The following is a 20,613-nucleotide window of genomic DNA, read 5'->3' as shown; positions in this document are numbered from 1 at the left end:
GCCAGACATGAAGCTTCTCGCTGACGCATGGGTCCACAACTCAGATCCCGCTGTTGGCGGCTCTAGGTTAAGTATTTTCAATTTAATTTATTCACATTGTCTCGTCGTGCTCAGACGTAAAATGATTACCGGACCGATAACAACACATGTCTCTGTCGAAAAAAATATAGCGATTGCGCTTTGCGTAAAATGTCGTCCACCATGTTTTAATATTCGGCTTGGGATCCCACGTAGAGCGCTTTAGGTACACTAGTGGATATTACTCTATATAAAAGCTTACGTTTTCTTCGTATTACACGTACTAAAGGAAATAAATATATTTTCACCCTTTGAGTTAGTTGAAATTATACATTGAAATTATACATTATATAACTTTCCTAACGGTTAGAGGTGTATAATCGCCGACTCAATTCTTGGGCACAGTAAAGGAGGTGTTGTGAGCCTAAGACTACACACAACAGTGGAAAATACAATTTGTTAAAAGATATTTTTGAATGCATTGTGTTTACCGGATGTAAAATATGATTTGATTTTTTGTTACAATGAGAGAATAATTAATTATTTTTAAATTGTGTTCACGTGATAGCTATTTTGGTTAAAACTCGACAAACTTTATTACTTTCAGTCAGCTGCGAACATTGGGCACAAATGAAACTTTTTGTCTTTACCATTCGTCGTGGTCACTTGCTATAATTCAAAAGTAGTTTTTTCTGATACTGGTTCATTGAAGATCCAATATTAGTTGGATTGAGTTGAGATCCGGAGGAGGCGTGGATGAGGAAGAGGATATGGAAGGGAATATCTTTAAGAAAGTTTAGAAATAGAATAGGAGGAGGGAGAAGAATACGAGAAAGAGAAGCGATGGTTTGCATTCTGTCGATCTAAAATCTAGGCTCGAATCGTTTTTATCAACCATATAGTATAATGGTTCACAATTATCTAGATAGTAATGATTATGATCTGCTTACCGTTTTCTATCGTGGAAATAACATTATATGCGGCAGTAATTATTATGATCTGTTTACCGTTTTCTACTGTCGAAATAACATTATACACGGCATACATAAGCGAACTACATACTCATACCTTTATAGGCATTTTAATAAGACCCTTATTTCCTCCCCTATAAACCCAACAGCTGAACACACTGTCGTTAATCAAAAACCCATTACACAATAGCGACCTACTGGTAATAAAATATATTTTATCTGCGTTCTACCATGAATAGTAATTGGTTACAACCCCCCCCCCCTCCCCCCCCCCTTTCCCCCTTGTGTATGATAATTATGTGAGCTTTCTAGAATGACGTCACGTATTACTTTTTTGTGAGCATACTATTCAATTTCCATACAGCTGGTGAGCTGTCGATGTTATTCAAGACTAAAAGAATGTGTAAGAATAATAATATTATGACCCTTTCACCTTTCCATTTTCAAATCCGATTTGCAGGCATGGGTTCAGCACTGCGTGCACATAATAATGTGTATTTACATTTACTATGGTCATAATTTATTATTACAGTTATCATGCTTTGAAAATGAGTAGCCCATGAAGTAACCTTATGTTCACTACTGGAAAGCTCTATCAGAGCACTGACACGAGATCTAGAAGAGACCAGATTTGCGTTGAATAATAGGATGGATCGATACGTCTGCCATTACGTCATTATCCTGTCCATTGTTCAACATCATCGGATTGAGTCTGCCTGCTCTTTATACATCCGTTGCTTTTGTCAACTGTTGATATTTTTCATGGCGTGATATTCTGATATAATGAGTATGGATTGTCACAATGCTAGTGCCATCACGACTACCGTTTGCTAAGGTTTGAGCGAGATGTTACAATAGTTGTAGTCATAGTATTTGTTTGTATACCATGATATCATTAGCATTGCGTTCCGTGGCCAAGGAGACCGAAACTAGATACATTTGCTTGGTTTCTTTTTTATATGAATATTTTTATTTTGTCGGAAAATGTTTTTTTTTTAACCCTCCTCTGGTCACTCTTACATTGGTAAACTTGATAAAATTAAATGATGCGTTATCTTGTGTTTATACACCACCGACCCCCCCCCCCCCCCCCCCCTCCCCCAAAGATAAGATTAATTTGACGTTTTAAGATATTTGCGGTAGTCTCCGGTCACTTAAAATAAAGTTAAAGATAAAAACAAGTCTTATTGGTAATTGCAAAATTGATGACATTTATATTTCTTGGTGGTTACATAGTTTGCAACTGGGCTCGTTTTTTAGAATATACGTTTGTGTGAGAGCTATTTATGTTGAGAAAAAAGAGAGAGGAAAAGAATATGTCTGGCCCTAAAAGATTGGATGAAAAAATAACAACAATCATAAACAATTAGATCTCTTGGCAAGGCATTCGGGAGTTCATCTCACATCTTCATTTGCATATTGTGTGAAGACTCAAATTATTCTTATATTATTCTTATTATTATTAAGCTTAAACTTTAGATTTACAAGAGGATGTTAAGTCAAATCGATGTTACCAAGCTTGTCCGAATGTGTCTTTCTTTTCCTGTAATTATTACTAGTTTCACATGCCAAATATTTTCTTTTACGCTAAACACATTTTTAAAATGTTCACCGTGTAACTCTAGGTCTAAATCCATTGTAGCAAACACAAAATGTTATGTTTTGTAATCTTTTATACTAAAATTCTCAGACGGTTTGTCGGATTGTTTGTTGTAATATAAATGCAATGGCTTTTTTCACAGGATGTCTTCGAGACTACACAGTAAATAGTTACGTAGTTAACATAATATTCCCCACTACATTTACACGAGTATAATAAGTTAAAAATCACTTTGTTTAGAATGACCTCTTCGTACATAGATTTACCAAAAATCATTACGCGAGGCCATTTTGAAATTTGCAATTCTCGTCTCGCTGATTATAGCACACAATGAACTTGAACGGGCAAAAAGGGAGCAGAATGTCTTGAGGCTGACCGGTAGTCCCAAAATGCACAGTTTGTTAGTGATCAGTAGTGTTCCTCTGTCATAAACTGTCAAATTGTTAAAATAAACATCTAAAAATAAACCGTTTTGTCTGTCAACCCACAAATATAGTCTATAAGAGAGAATTCCCTTCCTGGCTGGCTAGAAACGACAGCCTCCTACTGAGTGACGTCAAGTGCATATTATCTATAAAACTGTTTGCTAGAAGTTGGTGAGAATTCATCGTATCTCCCGATTTCGTGATATAAATTGATAGGTAGTTGGTGGGTACCTTCCACCGCATCTCACTTCAACATGCCGCCAATGAATCTACTGTTGCCATTCTATGTTACGTGCCACTCATGTCAACTGCACACTTAAGTGTCCGGCTATATCCGCCATCACTGATTGTCTTCACCTTCGTCGCTGTCGTCGTGCTATAAACAAATTAGTACACTGTACTCAGATACGAACAAAATATTATACTGCAGAGGATTAACTTTGTGATTTATGATTACACTTGGTTGTGACTGTGCTGTCGAATTTTAGGTTTACTTCAGTGGATTCATTGAAATTCCTCGAAATATTGCATCTGAATACCTTTCTAGAACGTATTTTAACCATGTAGACTCGGTGCTGGAATTCCATGTAGGTGTCATTTCCTTTATTATTATTATTTTTGGGTTTTTAAATTTATTTTTTATTATTCATTTTTTTATTTTTAAATTTTAGGTGCAATTCACCTTACTATCGTCATGCAGTAACCTACTCCCCCCCCCCCCCACACACACACCCCACCCCTACCTATCTTATGCTTGATTTTTATAGTTTCGATCTCGGTTTACATTTCATCTCATTACTTCACCTCCTTCCTCTATTTCTTCATCTTCCCTCTCTGTCTCTCTCTCTCTCTCTGTCTCTCTCTCTCTCTCTCTCACTCTCTCTCTCTGTATATTATATATATATATATATATATATATATATATATATATATATATTTGTGTGTGTGTGTGTGTGTGTGTGTTTGTTTGTGTGCCCCACCCCCCTCCCTCCCTTGCACACACTAATACATACACACACAGACAGATTTTTACCTATATTTTCTTACCCTCTTTACTAACTATAATATAAATGTAAAATAACATCTCCTTTTCTTTTATACGTTTACCCTAAAAAGCCCAAAGGCCGAACAGTCATTTACTTTGTGTTGTATCTTTTATATGAGTCATTTTTTACTCCTTTTATTTTACCATACATTTTATTTACTCATTTAGGCACCTCTAGATTTAGGATCCCCCCCCTTTTTTTTTTAAAATTTATTTCTTATGTTGGCGGTGTTCAATCCTAAGCTATGGCTGCGAATCTCTTGTGATCCAATTTAAGTTGGAAATATATGTGTGTGATATTAAATGTATGTGTGTGTGTATGTGTGTGTGTGTGTTTATTTGTGTTTTGAGTATTTGTTTGTGTGCTTTTGTTAGTTTGTATGTATTTGTTTATAAGTTTATGTGTTTGTAAGTGGATCGATCTGTATGTGTGTGTGTGTGTGTGTGTGTGTGTGTGCGCGCGTGTATGTGTCAGCGTGGTTGTATTTATTCATTATTACATTGTGTTTGTATTTATTTATTATATATTTTGCCCCCAGAAATCCTAATTTACACGTCTTTTTCCACATTGACAGATCCACACTGGCTGTATTCATAGCCAGACATATGATGACGTCACACAGGAAGATCTGATCTCCCATCCACACATCCATAACCCCCAGCCCCAGCACTCGGTTCACGTCGGTACCACCAGTGGTGGGGGACCCGTTCACCAGCTCCGCTACCACCCCCCAAACCACTCCCATGGCGGCGACACTCACCTCCACCATCACCACCACCACCATCATCTTCAACACCATCTTCATCATCAACAAAACAGCATAGGCACCGTTGGTTGTGAGGATAAGGACAAGGATAACAGTAACAAACAACACAACATGATGAGGTAAGTGCCTATCATATAATTTATGGTGTTATATTGCATTCAAATTTACCATTTATTGTTGTTCATTTAAAACAAATAGATATTATTACAATTGAAAAGATTGTACTTACGGGTAAAGTTGCTGGGAAGAAAAGAAGAGGGAGACAGAGGATAGATTACATTGACAATCTGAACAGATGGACTTGTGGAGGAGGAACAGGAATCGAGCTATTGAGAAGATCTGAGGACAGATATGGTTGGATGGACATGATCGCCGATTTCTGCTACAAGCATGGTACTTGATGATGATTAGTACAAGTATAATAATATGGTTTTTAACCGAAATCAGTATTATTGACCTCGAGGAAAGACTCCTTTAATTTTTTTCAAAAATTCTCTAACCCAGAGTACCAGGTTTGAGAGTTTTTGACAAATGAGGGTCGTTTTGATAGGGTTCAACAGTCTCACGTCACGTCCGCCTTGCAACCAACGACTGGTTCTAAACAGAGAAAGTGGGTACTCTTTATTCTTCAAGTGGGTTGAACTTTTCCAAACATAAAATGATCAGAAAATGTAAAAGTCTAAGAATGACCATATTTATGATTTTCTCATCTGGATTCACTTTCATGCTCAACAGAGAAGTACTCACAAGGGTGATGGAGATATTGGCGTCCGCCATTGTTCCCGATAGTTTAGAACCAGTTAATAAGCTTAGTTACGAGGGGCGGGTGGTTGGATGGGAGCATCACCCTTGAATCATATACCTATGATGTTCGCATGGGTGTACGATCCGATAGTGATGTCGTTTCTTCTTCTCTTTACTAGCCTATCCTGCTTCTTTGGTTTGTGATTGTATTTTTGACAGGGATGTTTTTTTCCTGTAAATCTTCTGCCTGTTTGTTCTTGGTTATTTATAATTTAGCTTATGATATCTTTAGGTTATGATTTTGATTTACATTTTTACTATTTTTGTTAGATTGCTTGTTTTTTTTGTTTCAGCGGTCTCTCATATAACCTCAATTGTGTTGGAAGAGACCTAAAGCAACAAACAAACAAAAAATTAGTTACGAGGGAAGTGACGTCACGACTGTTGAACCCGATTTATCGATTTTGAAGGACAGATTTTCTAGCCAATTTTAAAAAAAGAAGTTTTTATTTGTTGTGCGGCTTTATGGTCTTGTGGTATGACACTCGCTTTCGGATCGAAGGGTCCTGGGTTCGAGCCTCGCTCGGCACATAATTGAGTCCTTGGAAAAGGCTCTTTACTCACATTCTGTAACCGTACTTAGATGTAAAATGAGTACCTGGCCGTTAACAGCGTTGTCTCTGTCGGAAAAAATTGTAACATCACCAAACAGGCGTCATGTCTCGTTCTACATGTTTGTTGCCTGTTACGTCAGGGACCATTTATAAAGCGCTTTGAGCACGTTTAGTGGATGTTGAGCTATATGATAGCTCAAGTTTATTTTTTTCTTTTTCTTTTCTTGCTTTTTTTTCTTTTCTAAATCAGAGTACGGCAGAATAACCCTTAAGTTAACGTCACCCGGATCTTTATTGCCTTTAGACCACCAGGTGAGGTGGGTGATTAGTTCTCACTAAAGTCCCTATACAGACTATAGATGCGGGTGCTCCACCAATTGATGCATTGTGTTTCGTTAAAAAACCCATAACATCCGCCAGCCGGATATAACGTACCAACCCCCCCCCCCCCCCCAAAAAAAAAAAAAAAAAAAAAAAAAAAAAAAAAAAAAAAAAAAAAAAAAAAAAAAACAACAACAAAAAAACAAAACAAAAAAAAACCCCTTAAAAAACCCCCCAAAAACATATGTAACCTTAAAAATTTATAGTCTGATACAATTTAGTGAGAGCTACTCATAAAAATGGTTGGCTAAAAACAATAACTAAGTGCCGAGTGACGTCATTTCGTTTTATTTATAAACTACTGGCTGGATCACCCTTTCAATCGTGTTCTACAGACTAACCTGTGACCTAGAGGTGCCTGTAAATCGAAAGTTCCTAATTTCTTATGGCTGACTGTCATTTTATTCATATCGCACGGAGAATTTAAAATAGAGGTGTCCCCCTTGAGATAAACTTAAATGAGTGTGTTTTGTGGAATATTATCTGAATAAAACTTAGAAACGTTTTGAAATGTAGTTTGTAATTGTCCTCTTCATTCTCTCTCTCTCTCACTCTCTCTCTCTCTCTCTCTCTCTCTCTCTCTCTCTCTCCCCCCCCCCCTTTTTTTTTTTCTTTTCAACTTCGATTTCCCAGTCTCCTTAGCTTTCACAACTCGACTCTCCACTGTGACAAAGTCCACGGAGAAAGCTACTGGGTGAGTTTCCATGAGAAGAGCTTCTACCGTGGTCAGCACTTCAAACTCTATAAAGGAATCATCAATGGGATTGGACCTCAGTCTGGTCTAAAATGTGTGGTTAAGGTGTTTGCCAACACGCATGGTACCAAGGTGTGTAGGTTTAACATCATCATCATCATCATCATCATCATCATCATCATCACCATCATCATCATCATCATCATCATCATCATTGTCGTCATCAGCATCGTCATCATCTCATCATCATATATTATATATTATTATTATTATTATTATTATTATTATTATTATTATTATTATTATATTATTATTATTATTATTATTATTATTATTATTATTATTATTATTATTATTATTATTATTACGTAGTAGTAGTAGTAGTAATAGTAGTAGTAGTAGTAGTAGTAGTAGTAGTTGTTGTTGTTGTTGTGGTTGTAATAGCAGTAGTAGAAATAGTAGTAGTTGTAGTAGTAGAATGGTTCTGGGCATAATTTGTCGATACGAGAGAACAAGTGTAAAAACTATGCTCAAAACACTACATTGGCTGCCCGTTTGAGTCAGAATCGAATACAAAATTGCCCTTTTTCTTTCAACGCACTAAATTCCCGATCTCCGAGCTACATTCAAGAACTTGTGGAATTCGCCAGCTTAGGTAATCGGAGATCCAGCTACTAAAAGTGCCAAAAACACGGCTTACTAATTTAGGCGATAGATCTTTCTAAAAAGCAGGACCTACCGTTTGGAACTCACTTCCTTTGTCAGTAAGGCTCACGAGCAGCGTAGAAATTTAAAAGAAAAATATGAAAACTCATCTTTTCCTGAAAGTTCTATCTTAGGCATTAACATTATCTTCTTGATGAGTAAATTATTCGTTTTATTTTTTTGATTCCATTTTGTTGAATGCCACTTTCATTTTGTAAAACTTGCATAGTTAGTGTGTGCGACTGTTGTGTGTGTCTTCTTGGCTCGTATGAGTGTGTCTATGGTTTGATAAGTATATTGGATTGTAAAGCGCTTGGAGGCTTCGGCATTTAGCGCTATAGAAGAACACAGTATTATTATTATTATTATTATTATTATTATTATTATTATTATTATTATTATTATTATTAGTAGTAGTAGTAGTAGTAGTAGTAGTAGTAGTAGTAGTAGTAGTTGGTGTTGTTATCTATATTGGTGGTTGTGGGGGTCGAGTGATTATGCAAGTTCTTACGTAATCCATAGTCAGTGGTTGTCGCAGCAGCAGCAGTCTAGCAGTTGTTCATTTAACGCCCCTTAAAATCGAAATGTAATGAATAAGATTTCTTGTTGTTTTGAATTTTAGTTGCTCTTATTCAATTTATCGGTCTTTTCTCATTAACAGGAGCTATGCACCGTGGAAACTTATAAATCGGAGAAATTCAGGGAGCTGGTGCGAGCCTTCAACAAAAGACTAGGCAGGGACAGTCCCCACTACATGAGAGCCACCAGGAGTTACTGGGCTCCCATCGATGAAGTCTCGAAACTGAAACAGCTCTTCTTCTCGGGAGACAAGAAATTGCACATAGGAGAAGCTGTTCTGTTCGAACAAGACGTTCGAGTGAGCGATTACAGCACCAAAAAATCAAAGGTTAATACGTTTGTAGACCAGAACGGAAAGACGTACGATACCGCCGACTATTCGTCTGTGGTGAACGCCTTCGTACATTTCTCACACCATCACAGCAACGGCAATCTCGTTGTCTGCGGGCTGAACGGAATCAAGGACGACTTAGGATTTTTCTTCTCAACGCCTATAATTCACTCAAGGAATTCGAGCTATGGTGACATGGACAGAGGTGAGAGGGGTATAATGGATGTGCTTAGGAACCACACGTGTGGCCAGATGTGTAAGCAGCTCTTTGAGAAGACTAATTTAGATATTCTTACAGCACCAACAAAGACACCCGTGAATGTCACAAGTCCGAGCATCGACATTGGGAGAAATACTCAGAGACAAAGACAGAGCGTGGATCAAACTGACGGATCTTGCGTGTTTTCAGTAACGGATTCGCCCAATGCTAAAAATAGCAGTGCAATAATGGCGACGAGTCCATGTTCCGTCAACAGCCTGACGTCATGGGATGGGTCTGCAGATCCCTTTGACAACAAACAGTTTTTGGAACCGTCGGCGCCGGAGATGGAAGTAGGTAATATGTCAGATCTCCCCCCGCCGCCCCCTTACACTCCAGTACAGGAAGCACGAGTTGCTTTGTGGATCATTGGAGAAGAATCTCCAAATGCGTTCCTGAATCTCTCCCCAAGCGCCATATTGCCTTGTGGCTCTGTAACTCTTGGTTCCAGTATAGAGTGTCACTCCAGTCACACAGCAACTACAGGTCATGTTAATTCGTGCAGTGTCGATTTAGAAAGTAACTGTACTGCAGGAGTTCGCAGGGGTTCTTCTGCCACGGATACCACTACTCCTACAACAGCCGACATGAACGCTAATTTCAGTTTTTACAGCTCTGCAAACAACAGCGACCAAAACAATAACAACAATGCAACAAGCTCTGTAAATACAGAATGTCCAGACCTCGCCCCCTCCACAGCACATTGCAATACCAGGAACAACGATACAGCAACAGCAATAATCGAGTTGGCTAATGGTTCTTGCAAGCAGACAAGGAAGCAGGTGAGATTCGATCTTGAACCCCCAATCGCAACCAATCACTCTATGTGCGATGATGTCACAATGGAGTCTTGGACCAACCCGACAGCCAGCGTCTCCAGTAGCCCAACTCTTCCAGTCCGATCTCGATCTCACCATATCAATTCTCAATGTTCTGTTGACAGTAATACAGAAAATAACAATAACATCAACAACGATACGGTGAATAACAACATCATCCCCAACAACAACCAGGCGCCATCTTTATCGGGAGTGAGTGACATTAACACTGAAACGACAATACCAACAGATTTGCCTCCGCCGTATGACGAGCAGGATGTGGCCACGGCAAACTGGTTGCTGAGTGGGCGGGGCGGTCTGGACATGTACAATTACAGACCGCCGGTCATCATTCAAACTAGCCGATCAGACAACGGAGTGATCATCCGGACAGCACACTCTCTCAACTACAACAATAACGATAACAATAACAATGATACCAACAATAATACCAACAACGATGATGTTCGAAATAGCGCAGGCAGCTTCTTTATCGCGCTTTCCCCTTCAGAGATAAACCCCTGCCATGGACGTTTCTTCTAAGAATATCAGCTATATTTCAATCCTGATTTACTTGACTTAAACCCTTCCGCCGAGAGTCATAGTAATTTTCCCTCTGCCCTTCATGTTGTCACAAGTAACTATAAATGAAACAAATTGATTTGCTTCGACCAAAAACCGACATTAGATTATGCTTTAAATCAGTTATTGCTACACAGAATTATCTATAATAATACAGAACATATTATCATCAATATTTTTCTTTTGTTCTATCATTCATGGTATATTTTCTTCCATGACAAGCATGATCCGAAAATTTTATTTTATACAGTATAGATTTATAAAACTTATTTCCACGATTTTCATCGTGCGGAAATTACTCCATGGTGTTAGATGTACTCGTACAACATTAGAAGGCTATTTAAACCAAATCTCCACGCAATGCATTCACTGCAACTTGTCTGTGAGGCGATGCGCATGTCAGTGCGGTTGTGGTTAATAAATACTCCATCACATCCGAGTCACTTTGAGCAATGTGTTTGAAGCATAATCATTCTCAAGATTTCGGTAGGAACTACATACCTAATAGGAGGGTCAAGTAACTTGATACAAGTTGAGACGTGCCATTGTCGAGTTTGGTGTGTTGTCACGGTACAATACCGGTTCAGGTTCTGTCCAAATTAAGAAAATACAAGGATTTGGAACTACGTGGTGGTTTATGTTAGTTTAATGATAGAATTGGATCGGAAAGATTGTCCACTCGTAAATTGTGCTGAGCACAACATAACTAAACCACTGCATTGTATGAAAAACATCGTCTATTTATTTAACTGGATTTTACGGTAATTTAGCATATCAAAAGAGTTGCTTCTTTTGTTGATGTTAGAAATGATAGATTGAGTTCTAGGAAAAAATGTCCTCGGATAAAATGCTTAGTCTCCCCCCCCCCCCCCATTATTTATGTTTACATTTCATTTGTGATATCAATGTAGTTGTTCTTGTTCTTGTTGGGTTTTGTGTTTATTCCCCCCACCCCCACCCAATTCTTCTTAAAATGTTACTCCTGTTGAAATAATTCCATTAAAAAAGAAATTGTTTTATTTGTTAAAAGTGGGTGGTTTGTTTTGATCATTGTCGAATTGTTTTCTGAGAGGGCAGTATTAATGTCTTTTATCTTCGCGAAGTCCCAGGTTTGAGAATTCGTTTTTGTTTGTTTGTTTGTTTGTTTTTTGCCAAGATGGGAGTCATTTAAATTGATCGACATTTGAAGGACGAGTTTTCTGGCCAATTTTTAAATACGAGTTTTTATAGAATACGGCAGTTATCTGATCAAGCTAAGGAAATGCATAGTCACTAGTATTGAAATAATGGACACCTTTTGAAATAACATGCGTTATCCCATCGAAAATTTTAATTTTCTTGCAGTGGGGGATCCTGACCTTCCATAGCGGGCAGGGAGGTACATACTGTGTCTTCTATCCCCTTATATCTGTTTTCCAACAAGCTTTCTGTCTTTGTCTTGGAATGAGATTACTTGGTTTTGTCCTGGCCCTGTTCGGAGTCCTGGCTGGTAGGGAAACAGTCAAATGCATAGTTATTGTTTTGGGAGATGATATTTTTCTCCTTGTAAATCATCTCTCTGTTATGTATTATTATATTTGTTATTTTGAATGTATAATGTAAGCATTTGATTGTATTCCTCTTTGTTGGATTTTGTGCTTGTGTCCGGATGAGACTTATAGGTGATCTCAAACTAAGTACATTGGTGGTATGCTCTTGGAATCTACATCTGATTCCTATTTGTTCCTAGTTCCCCTTTGTCTTACTTTTTCTTGGGTGCTTTAATTGTAATTCCAGAACTTTCTACTATCCCATTTTTTTCCTTTTTACTGGCGCTGATATAACCTAAATGTGTTGCAAACGCCGTAAAACCCTTAAAAACAAAACAAAAACAATTTTCTACAAAATGTGACTGCTTGTTTTCCCCTTTTGGTCCTCATTTGTGAAAATTACATAATATGTACGAGTATAACCGTGTTAAATATTCGAGTTTTTCAGGTCTAAATTTGGACAATTAGTCGAGGTTAATTTGTTTCTATCAGTTGAAAGAATAGGCTTGGTTTATTTTTGCACAGCTGCAAAAGGGATTTGTTAGATAATTTGCTAAAAGAATCTACGTATTAAACTAAGTTCAGTTCCACCACCCCCCCCCCCCCCCCCCCCCCCCCCTTTTTTTTTCAAACTACTACTACCATCTCTTTTCCATCGGGATGTCTATAGGGTTACTGATACGGTCTCCAAAATATAATAATTCTCCAACTGTTGCCTTTTTTCCCTGGGCGGGGTCATTTGACCTCCCATGGTGGGCAGGATGCCACGCTGTGTCTTCTGTCTTTGTCTTGGAATGTTATTACTTAGTTTTGTTCCAGCCCTGACTGGAATCCTTGACTGGGAGGGAAACAGTCAAATGTATAGTTATAGTTTTGGGAGATGATATTTTTTTCCTTGTAAATGATCTCTCGGTTATGTATTGTTAGTTATGTATTCTGTAAACATTCGAGTGTGTTCCTCCTGTGCTGGTGTCTGGATGAGACTTTACCTAGTTTTGTTCCAGCCCTGACTGGAATCCTTGACTGGGAGGGAAACAGTCAAATGTATAGTTATAGTTTTGGGAGATGATATTTTTTTCCTTGTAAATGATCTCTCGGTTATGTATTGTTAGTTATGTATTCTGTAAACATTCGAGTGTGTTCCTCCTGTGCTGGTGTCTGGATGAGACTTTAAGGTGATCTCAAACTAACTACATTGATGGCATGCTCTTGGAATCTACATATGTTCCCTATAAATGCCATCTAATATTATTATTGAACCAATTCTCCTTTGTCTTACTTTTCCTTGGGTGCTTTAATTTTATATCAAGAATATTTTGACTATTCCATTTTCTTCTTTTTACTGGCGCTGATATGACCTAAATGAGTCGCAATCGCCGTAAAACAAACAAACATTTTTTTTTCAATTTCAAGTGGCTTTCTGTCCTACTTTGGAAATGGCACGACTCAAATGTTTTGTCTACACCCTGGCTCTAAATACCATCACTCTTCGAATGCAAGACTGGCACTTTTATAAATTGATTTGGTTGCTGAAAGATTTGCTATCGATAGTTGCTGATCTCCACTCCGTTGCTAACCAAACGCTTCTTAAATACAGTGGAATCCTGCTAAAGTCAACATTACCAGACCAGAAAGATTGCTTGACTTTATCCATTATCAATGGAAAATATTTCGATCAAGAACATTTGGGACCAACAGATGGTGTTGACTTAAAGCAGAAGTTGACTTTAAGTGTGTTGACTTCATGCGGGTTCCACTGTTGTCGAAAAGCAGTACAGCAATAATATCTGCTGTAAATTGAGATGGTTGCAGTGTTAAAAAAATAAAAAAATAAAAATAAAATAAAGAAAAGAAAACAGATCTGCTTTTTTCCTGTTCAGTGATATTATAAAATTTGATTTTGATTATGTTTTATTTGTTTTGTTTTTCTTATTTGATTTTAAAGCCACTACTTTGATAATGCATCTCGGCTTGTTATTAACTAAAATCCACAGCATACAATATTTATTTGATTTTCTTACATTTCTGGTCAACCTCTCCTGTTCATAATATTATGATATTGATGATTTTATTTATTTAAAGTGTGTATTTTTATGTGTATGTATGTATGTATATATGTATTTTCTGTCTGTCTATTTGTCTGCCTGTTTTGATGGCTGGCTGGATGAATGGGCGGATGTGCATGTGTACTAGTGCGGGAATATGATGCATGATATGATTGCACTGCTTTACACTGACAAAATGCATTCGTTTGCTACTTACCTCGCGTATCGGTACATTTTCATTTACGACGAACCCTAAAGCTTGCTGAAATGTCTTAGAATAGGGAAGTTTTATTTTTTTCAAAACTAGAAAGAAAAATAAAAAGACTGAAAATGTCAAAAGTGTTCTCAGGCAGATAATTACCAGTTAACGTCTGTACTCTGGAAAAATCGTATTCAAAAGTTTGGCCAGAAAACTCGTCCTTCAAATATCGATCGATTTTAAAGACCCTAATCTTGGCAAACTCTTAAACCTGGGACTTCTGAGTTTGTCCTGGCTCTGGCTGGCTGGGAGGGAAGCAGTCAAATGTTTAGTTAGAGATTTGGGAGATAATAATTTTTATCTTGTAATCATCTCTCTGTTATCCACTATACCATTTTTATTTTACATATAATATATGATTTGTAAACATTTGAGTGTGTTCCTCTTAGTAGGAACCTGTGCTTGTGTCTGGATGAGACTTTTAGGTGATCTCAAACTAGGTATACTGATAGCGTGCTCTTGGAATCTACAGCTGTTCCCTATTTTAATCCTTTCCCTTTGTCTTACGCTTACATTATCTTGTGTGCTTTCAATTTTAAATCTATTACTTTTTTTTTTTACTATCCCATTTTCTACCTTTTTACTGGCGCTGAAATGACCTAAATGTGTCGCAAGCGCGTAAAACCCAAAAATAAAAAATTAAATAAATAAATAAAAAAATAGCTCCAGGTTTAAGAGTTTTTGCCAATATTAGGGTAATATATATATTGATCGATTTCTGAAGGACGTTTACTGGCCCTTTTTTTTTTTTTTTTTGAATACGAGTTGTTGTTTTTTAAGATTACGAAAGTTAACTGGTTAACTGACAGTTAACTAACATGAAGTAACAGTTTTCCGGCCAAATTGAATAAAGATTTTTTTTTTTTGGGTCTGTATTCAGCTGTAAAACTATTGACATCCATTAAAATACAAATGATTCATGAATCAGTTCGAATCGTCCGTCAGACTTTTTTTTTCTCTTTTTCTTTAGAAAACGTTAACAAAAACAAACAAACAAGAAAACAAAAACAAATATGAACGTATGATCGTCAAAATCATGGTAGTCATAAAGCCGCAAGAACAAATAATCTGATTACATTAGATAATGATGCTTTGTGGCCCATTGTCTCCAATCAGTTTTATGTTGAGATCCCAGGTTTGAGAGTCTTTGCCAAGATGAGGGTCATTTAAATTGATCGATATTTGAAGGACGAGTTTTCTGACCATTTTTAAAAAATACGAATTTTTCCAGAGTACGGCAGTTAAAGTTAACTAATTATAATACGATACACTGGCATTGTGTGCTGAACGAACCTTTTTGTGTTGTAAGAAAGAGTTAGCATATAATGTTTTAAAATATTATGAAATAGCCTACTTGTTCATAAAGCTGTCCATTTATTAGGGATTTATAAGACATTACCTTACCATATTATTCCATGGAAAATAAGGCCATTTGGTCAATTTTGTCTTTCTCATAGGGAAACAACAAACAAACAAAAAAACAAAACAAAAACAAACAACAAAACAAAAAACAAACAAAGCAAAACGAGAACAATCGGATCCTCTATATTGGCGACCTATACAGTACTGGCGTGCTCTGAAAAACAAAAAAACAAAAACAAAACACATTTTAAAAATGTTGAACAGAAAACTCGTCCTTCAAATATAGATAGATCGATTATAAAAAGTCACAGATTTGAGAGTTTGTGATTTTTGAAAGATTGGGGTAATTTTTTTTGAAGGACAATGTTTTAAAATTCAAAAAAAAATTTTTTCACAGTTCCGCAGAGTAATTTTGCTCTCCTAACCCAGAGGGTATTTTTGTCTTTCATGTTTACGTGCTCAATGCCATGGCATTAGACAATGTTGTCAACATCCATAATATAATATGCAATAATTATTTTTAGACTGTTTTGGTGTGTGTGTGTGTGTGTGGGGGGGGGGGGGGGGGTCTTTTTTGGCAATTGAACCATTCATCAAAATCAAAGGTTTAATCCCCCCCCCCTAACACACACACACCTTCATATGGAGTTAAACCATTGTCACACCAACATTAAATGTAACCACTTTACCCTAACGTTCTGTTTCGAAAAAGATAAATTATAATAAATAAATGGTGAGTGACACTTATTGAATAACTGTTGGTGCTATTGGCACAGTGCTATTTAAATACGATAGGTTCTGATTATATACAATGGTAATGTTTAAATAAACTACTTTCTTGTATATTTATAATACATGTATTGCTTACCATTTTGATTTTAATTCATTATTGACATCTGGGTGGAGTTTTTTTTATTGCCATCCTAAGGCGTGCATGGAGGTCACTTGCTGTATCTTCTATCCCCCTATATTAATATTACCTGTTTTCCAAATTGCTTTCTGTATTTGTCTTGGAATGAGATCACTTGGTTCTGTCCTGGCCTTGGCCGGAGTCCGTGGTTGTGAGGGAAACAGTCAAATACAGTTATAGTTTCGGGAATTGCTATCTTTTTTCCTTGTTAAAACAACGTGAGATTTTATAAAGCGCAATATCCTCTGAACGTGCTCAAGGCGCTGTAAATCATCTCTGTTTTGTACTGTTATATTTTTCTTTGAATATGGTATGTCACATTTGAGTGGATTTCTCTTAGTTTCGACCTGTACTTGCGTCTTGATGAGACATTTAAGTGATCTCAAACTAAGTACACTGATAGCAAGCTCTTGTAATTTACATCTGTTCCCTATTTGAATAATTCCCATATGTCTCGTGCGCTTTCAATGGTAAATCTTGATTTATTTTTACTAGACGTCTATGCCATTTTATTATTGGCGCTGAAATTACTAAAATGTGTAGCTAGCGCCGTAAAACCTTTAAAAACAAACAAAAACATTACTTTTTGACGAAAATAAATGATTAAATATAACATCTTTTAACCAAATGATGTATAGTGCGATTGGCTCTCTTGGATAGATTTCTGAACAAGAAATACTCAATCACCTCGATAAAAATGAGTTTAGCATTGAGCATTTCTACATTCCTCAAGGAGAAAAGCATTTACATATCTGTTCCCTTTTTGTACCATTCCCCTATATCTTACCTTTTTCTCGTGTGCTTTCAATTGTAAATCTATTATTTTTTTTATGACCATCCCATTTTCATCCTTTTTACTGGCGCTGAAATGACCCAAATGTGGTGCAAGAGCCGTATAACTCTCAAAAACAAAACACAACAAAAGCCGAACATCATTCAGCCCATCATTATACGTTATTACACAGGCCTTTCTAAATAAATATATACATCATCTTATAGCGTCATTAAAAGAGTAAGAGATTTTTTTCTTGATTTTAAAAAGTTATTTATTTTGTATTTGTTGCTATCTTTCTCCCAATTTGTTCAGATGTATATATAAACTTTATGCTTCAAAGCATTCGCTCCATATCTTAACTTATCACAAAATTATACTTGTATGTATTTATTTAATATCAATATGCAATAGTTATTTCTTTAGGTGTGATTATATATAAATCAATTACAATGAATTCTGGGTGGGGTTCTTGACCTCCCATTGTGGACAGGGAGGCACTTATTGTGTCTTCTATCCCAGTAATAGCTGCTTTCCAACTTGCCTTCTGTCTTGGTCTTGGAATGAAATTACATGGTTTTGTCCTGACCCTGACCGGAGTCCTTGGCTGGAAGGGAAACAGTCGAATGTATAGTTATAGTTTTGGGAGATGATATTATTTTCATTGTAAATCATCTCTCTATTATGTATTGTATTTTTTGAACATATGATTTGTAAACATTTGAGTGTGTTCCTCTTAGTGTGGATCTGCGCTTGTGTCAGGATGAGACTTTTAGGTGATCTCAAACCATGCACAATTATAACATGCTCTTGAAATCTACATCTGTTCCCTATTTGTGCCATTTTTCCGTCTTACTTTTTAATTGTAAATCTATAACTTTTTTACTGTCCCTTCTTCCTTTTTACTGGCACTGAAATGACCTAAATGTGTCGCAAGTGCCGGCCGTAAAACCCTTAAAAACAAACAAACAATTGAGATGAATTCAATGTTTTTCAATCAATTCCATATATATATATATATATATATATATATATATATATATATATATATATATATATATATTATATATATATATATATATAATATATTCGTTTACTCCACGCGGGAAGTCCCAAATTATTATTTAAAGGAAAATATGTTGATTTTGTTTAAAATTTGAATTTAATGAAATCAAAATCTGTAACATCTCAATATCATGTAGTGTACTTCTTTTTACGTGACACTTGCAATTGTAGACAGTTGGTAATGCACCCGTACTGGGTGGGGTTCCTGACCTCCCATAGTGGGCAGGGAGGTACAAACTGTGTCCTCTATCCCCTTATATCTGTTTTCCAACATGCTTTCTGTCTTTGTCTTGGAATGAGATTACTTGGTTTTGTCCTGGACCTGGCCGGAGTCCTGGCTGGGAGGGAAACAGTCAAATGCATAGTTATTGTTTTGGGAGATGATATTTTTTTTCCTTGTAAATCATTTCTCTGTTATGTATTATTATATTTGTTATTTTGAATGTATAATGTAAGCATTTGAGTGTATTCCTCTTTGTTGGAGTTTGTGCTTGTGTCCGGATGAGATTTATAGGTGATCTCAAACTAAGTACATTGGTGGTATGCTCTTGGAATCTACTTCTGATCACTGATCCCTATTTGTTCCCAGTTCCCCTATGTCTTACTTTCTCTTGGGTGCTTTAATTGTAATTCTAGAACTTTTTACCATCCCATTTTCTTCCTTTATACTGGCGCTGATATAACTTAAATGTGTTGCAAGCGCCGCAAAACCCTTAAAAACAAAGCACCCGTAAAGCTTTTTATGACCCCTTTTTAATATGCAGTCTCTTTCTGCAGCTTTTTCTCCAAAATAAGACAATACGATTTTGTCCAGACCCTGTATTTGGTAAATTTAGGTCACGATAGCTCATTTGACAGGGCACACGCTTCTCACACAAAGGAAACGGCACCGATCCCGGGCGTCGTCGAGATTTTCTGACGCCAGACACCCCAGCAGTAATTGGGTACTTCGGTTTGTTAGATCTGATCGAAATTGCTTTGCAATTGACTAGCATCCTATCCAACGGGTAGTAAGCAATTACTATTGTTCATTTAACGCTATAGAAACAGGGATAAACTTCAGCTCAACGGGCCATATGTACTGTACCTATTTGGATATATCCATACAACGGTTGGGATCCTTTATAATCTTAGCGTTACAGTTTTCAGGAGTTCTGCTCGATCTCTCTTCTCTTTTTGGTTCGAACAAGTCTCTCCTATCTTCTTTTTATCCTGAGCACTCGTGCTTTTAAGCACAGGTTAAATGTAGATCTCATGAAAACATTTTGTTTGTTTTACACACTATTTTCCTTTGCCGTTGATCTTCAGTAATATTGTTGTATTACTATATAAATAAACTTGCAATGATGTTTATTAAGAAATAAGTCATTATATTCATGCATATTATGGGTCTCAGTTTGAAATTGGTTCATTTGCACACGTGCAATTAACGTTTCTGTATGCGCATACTTGTGTTTATGTACAGTGTGTGTGTGCGTGTGATTTGAGAGATTGAGAGAGAAAGAAAGAGCGAGAGAGAGAGAGAGAAAGAAAGAGCGAGAGCGAGAGAGAGAGAGAGAGAGAGAGAGAGAGAGAGAGAGAGAGAGAGAGAGAGAGAGAGAGAGAGAGAGAGAGAGAGAGTGGATAAATGAAGAAAATGTGATAGATGATTTGAGGCATTGTATAGATACAGATATAGATCTGTATCTTTCACCAGGCAAACATTCCATTTGGTCACATTCTTCATTCATCGCCTTTTTTTTATATGAAATCAAAACACGTCGAACAACATAACAATTATCGCATATTCCAGAGCTGCCCAACCAAAAAAAAAAAAAAAAACGCCAGAGAAGCAGGGTAAGATAAGACATTAAATCAGCCTGCCAAGGCCAAAAGCACAACAACCTATTATGCTAATCTGGCTCATTAAAAAATAGGCGTTCCAAGGCTTTACATTGAATTCTAATCTAAATGTGCCATTAAAAAATTACTTATAGACTATGACTTGGTCATATTACAGATGTAGACATAACTAAATAATCAAGAAAATAGATTTAATCGGAAAAAAGGATTTAAAACCTTCCAAAAATAAATTAACTGATAAATAAAAGCCGGGAAAATCCCTTGAAACAGAAAAGCGGGAGTTAGCAGCTCTAAAT

General features: G+C 36.7%; 1 protein-coding gene across 8 annotated transcripts in view; it reads left to right on the top strand.

Moving 5' to 3' along the window:
• Positions 1–15,891, top strand: part of LOC144977058 (uncharacterized) — a 116,189-nt gene extending 100,298 nt beyond the window's left edge. For 6 of the 8 annotated variants that reach the window (XM_078921795.1, XM_078921793.1, XM_078921792.1 and 3 more), the window contains 3 exons: positions 4,635–4,945; positions 7,199–7,391; positions 8,626–15,891. In XM_078921795.1, coding sequence (XP_078777921.1) covers positions 4,938–4,945; positions 7,199–7,391; positions 8,626–10,494 — 2,070 coding nt within the window. In that variant the 5' untranslated portion in view covers positions 4,635–4,937 and the 3' untranslated portion in view covers positions 10,495–15,891. Of the gene's footprint in view, positions 1–1,635; positions 1,825–3,260; positions 3,602–4,634; positions 4,946–7,198; positions 7,392–8,625 lie in introns of those variants that run through there. The other 2 variants (XM_078921790.1, XM_078921796.1) reach the window with 2 other exon arrangements.
• The last annotated feature ends 4,722 nt before the right edge of the window (positions 15,892–20,613 follow it).

This window comes from Berghia stephanieae, chromosome 7 (assembly GCF_034508935.2).
Source record: "Berghia stephanieae isolate SIO BIC M18660-M18661 chromosome 7, UCSD_Bste_1.3, whole genome shotgun sequence".
Lineage (NCBI taxonomy): Eukaryota > Metazoa > Mollusca > Gastropoda > Nudibranchia > Aeolidiidae > Berghia > Berghia stephanieae.
The sequence above is the reverse complement of the archived record's forward strand: the minus strand, read 5'-3'. Positions and strand labels throughout refer to the sequence as shown.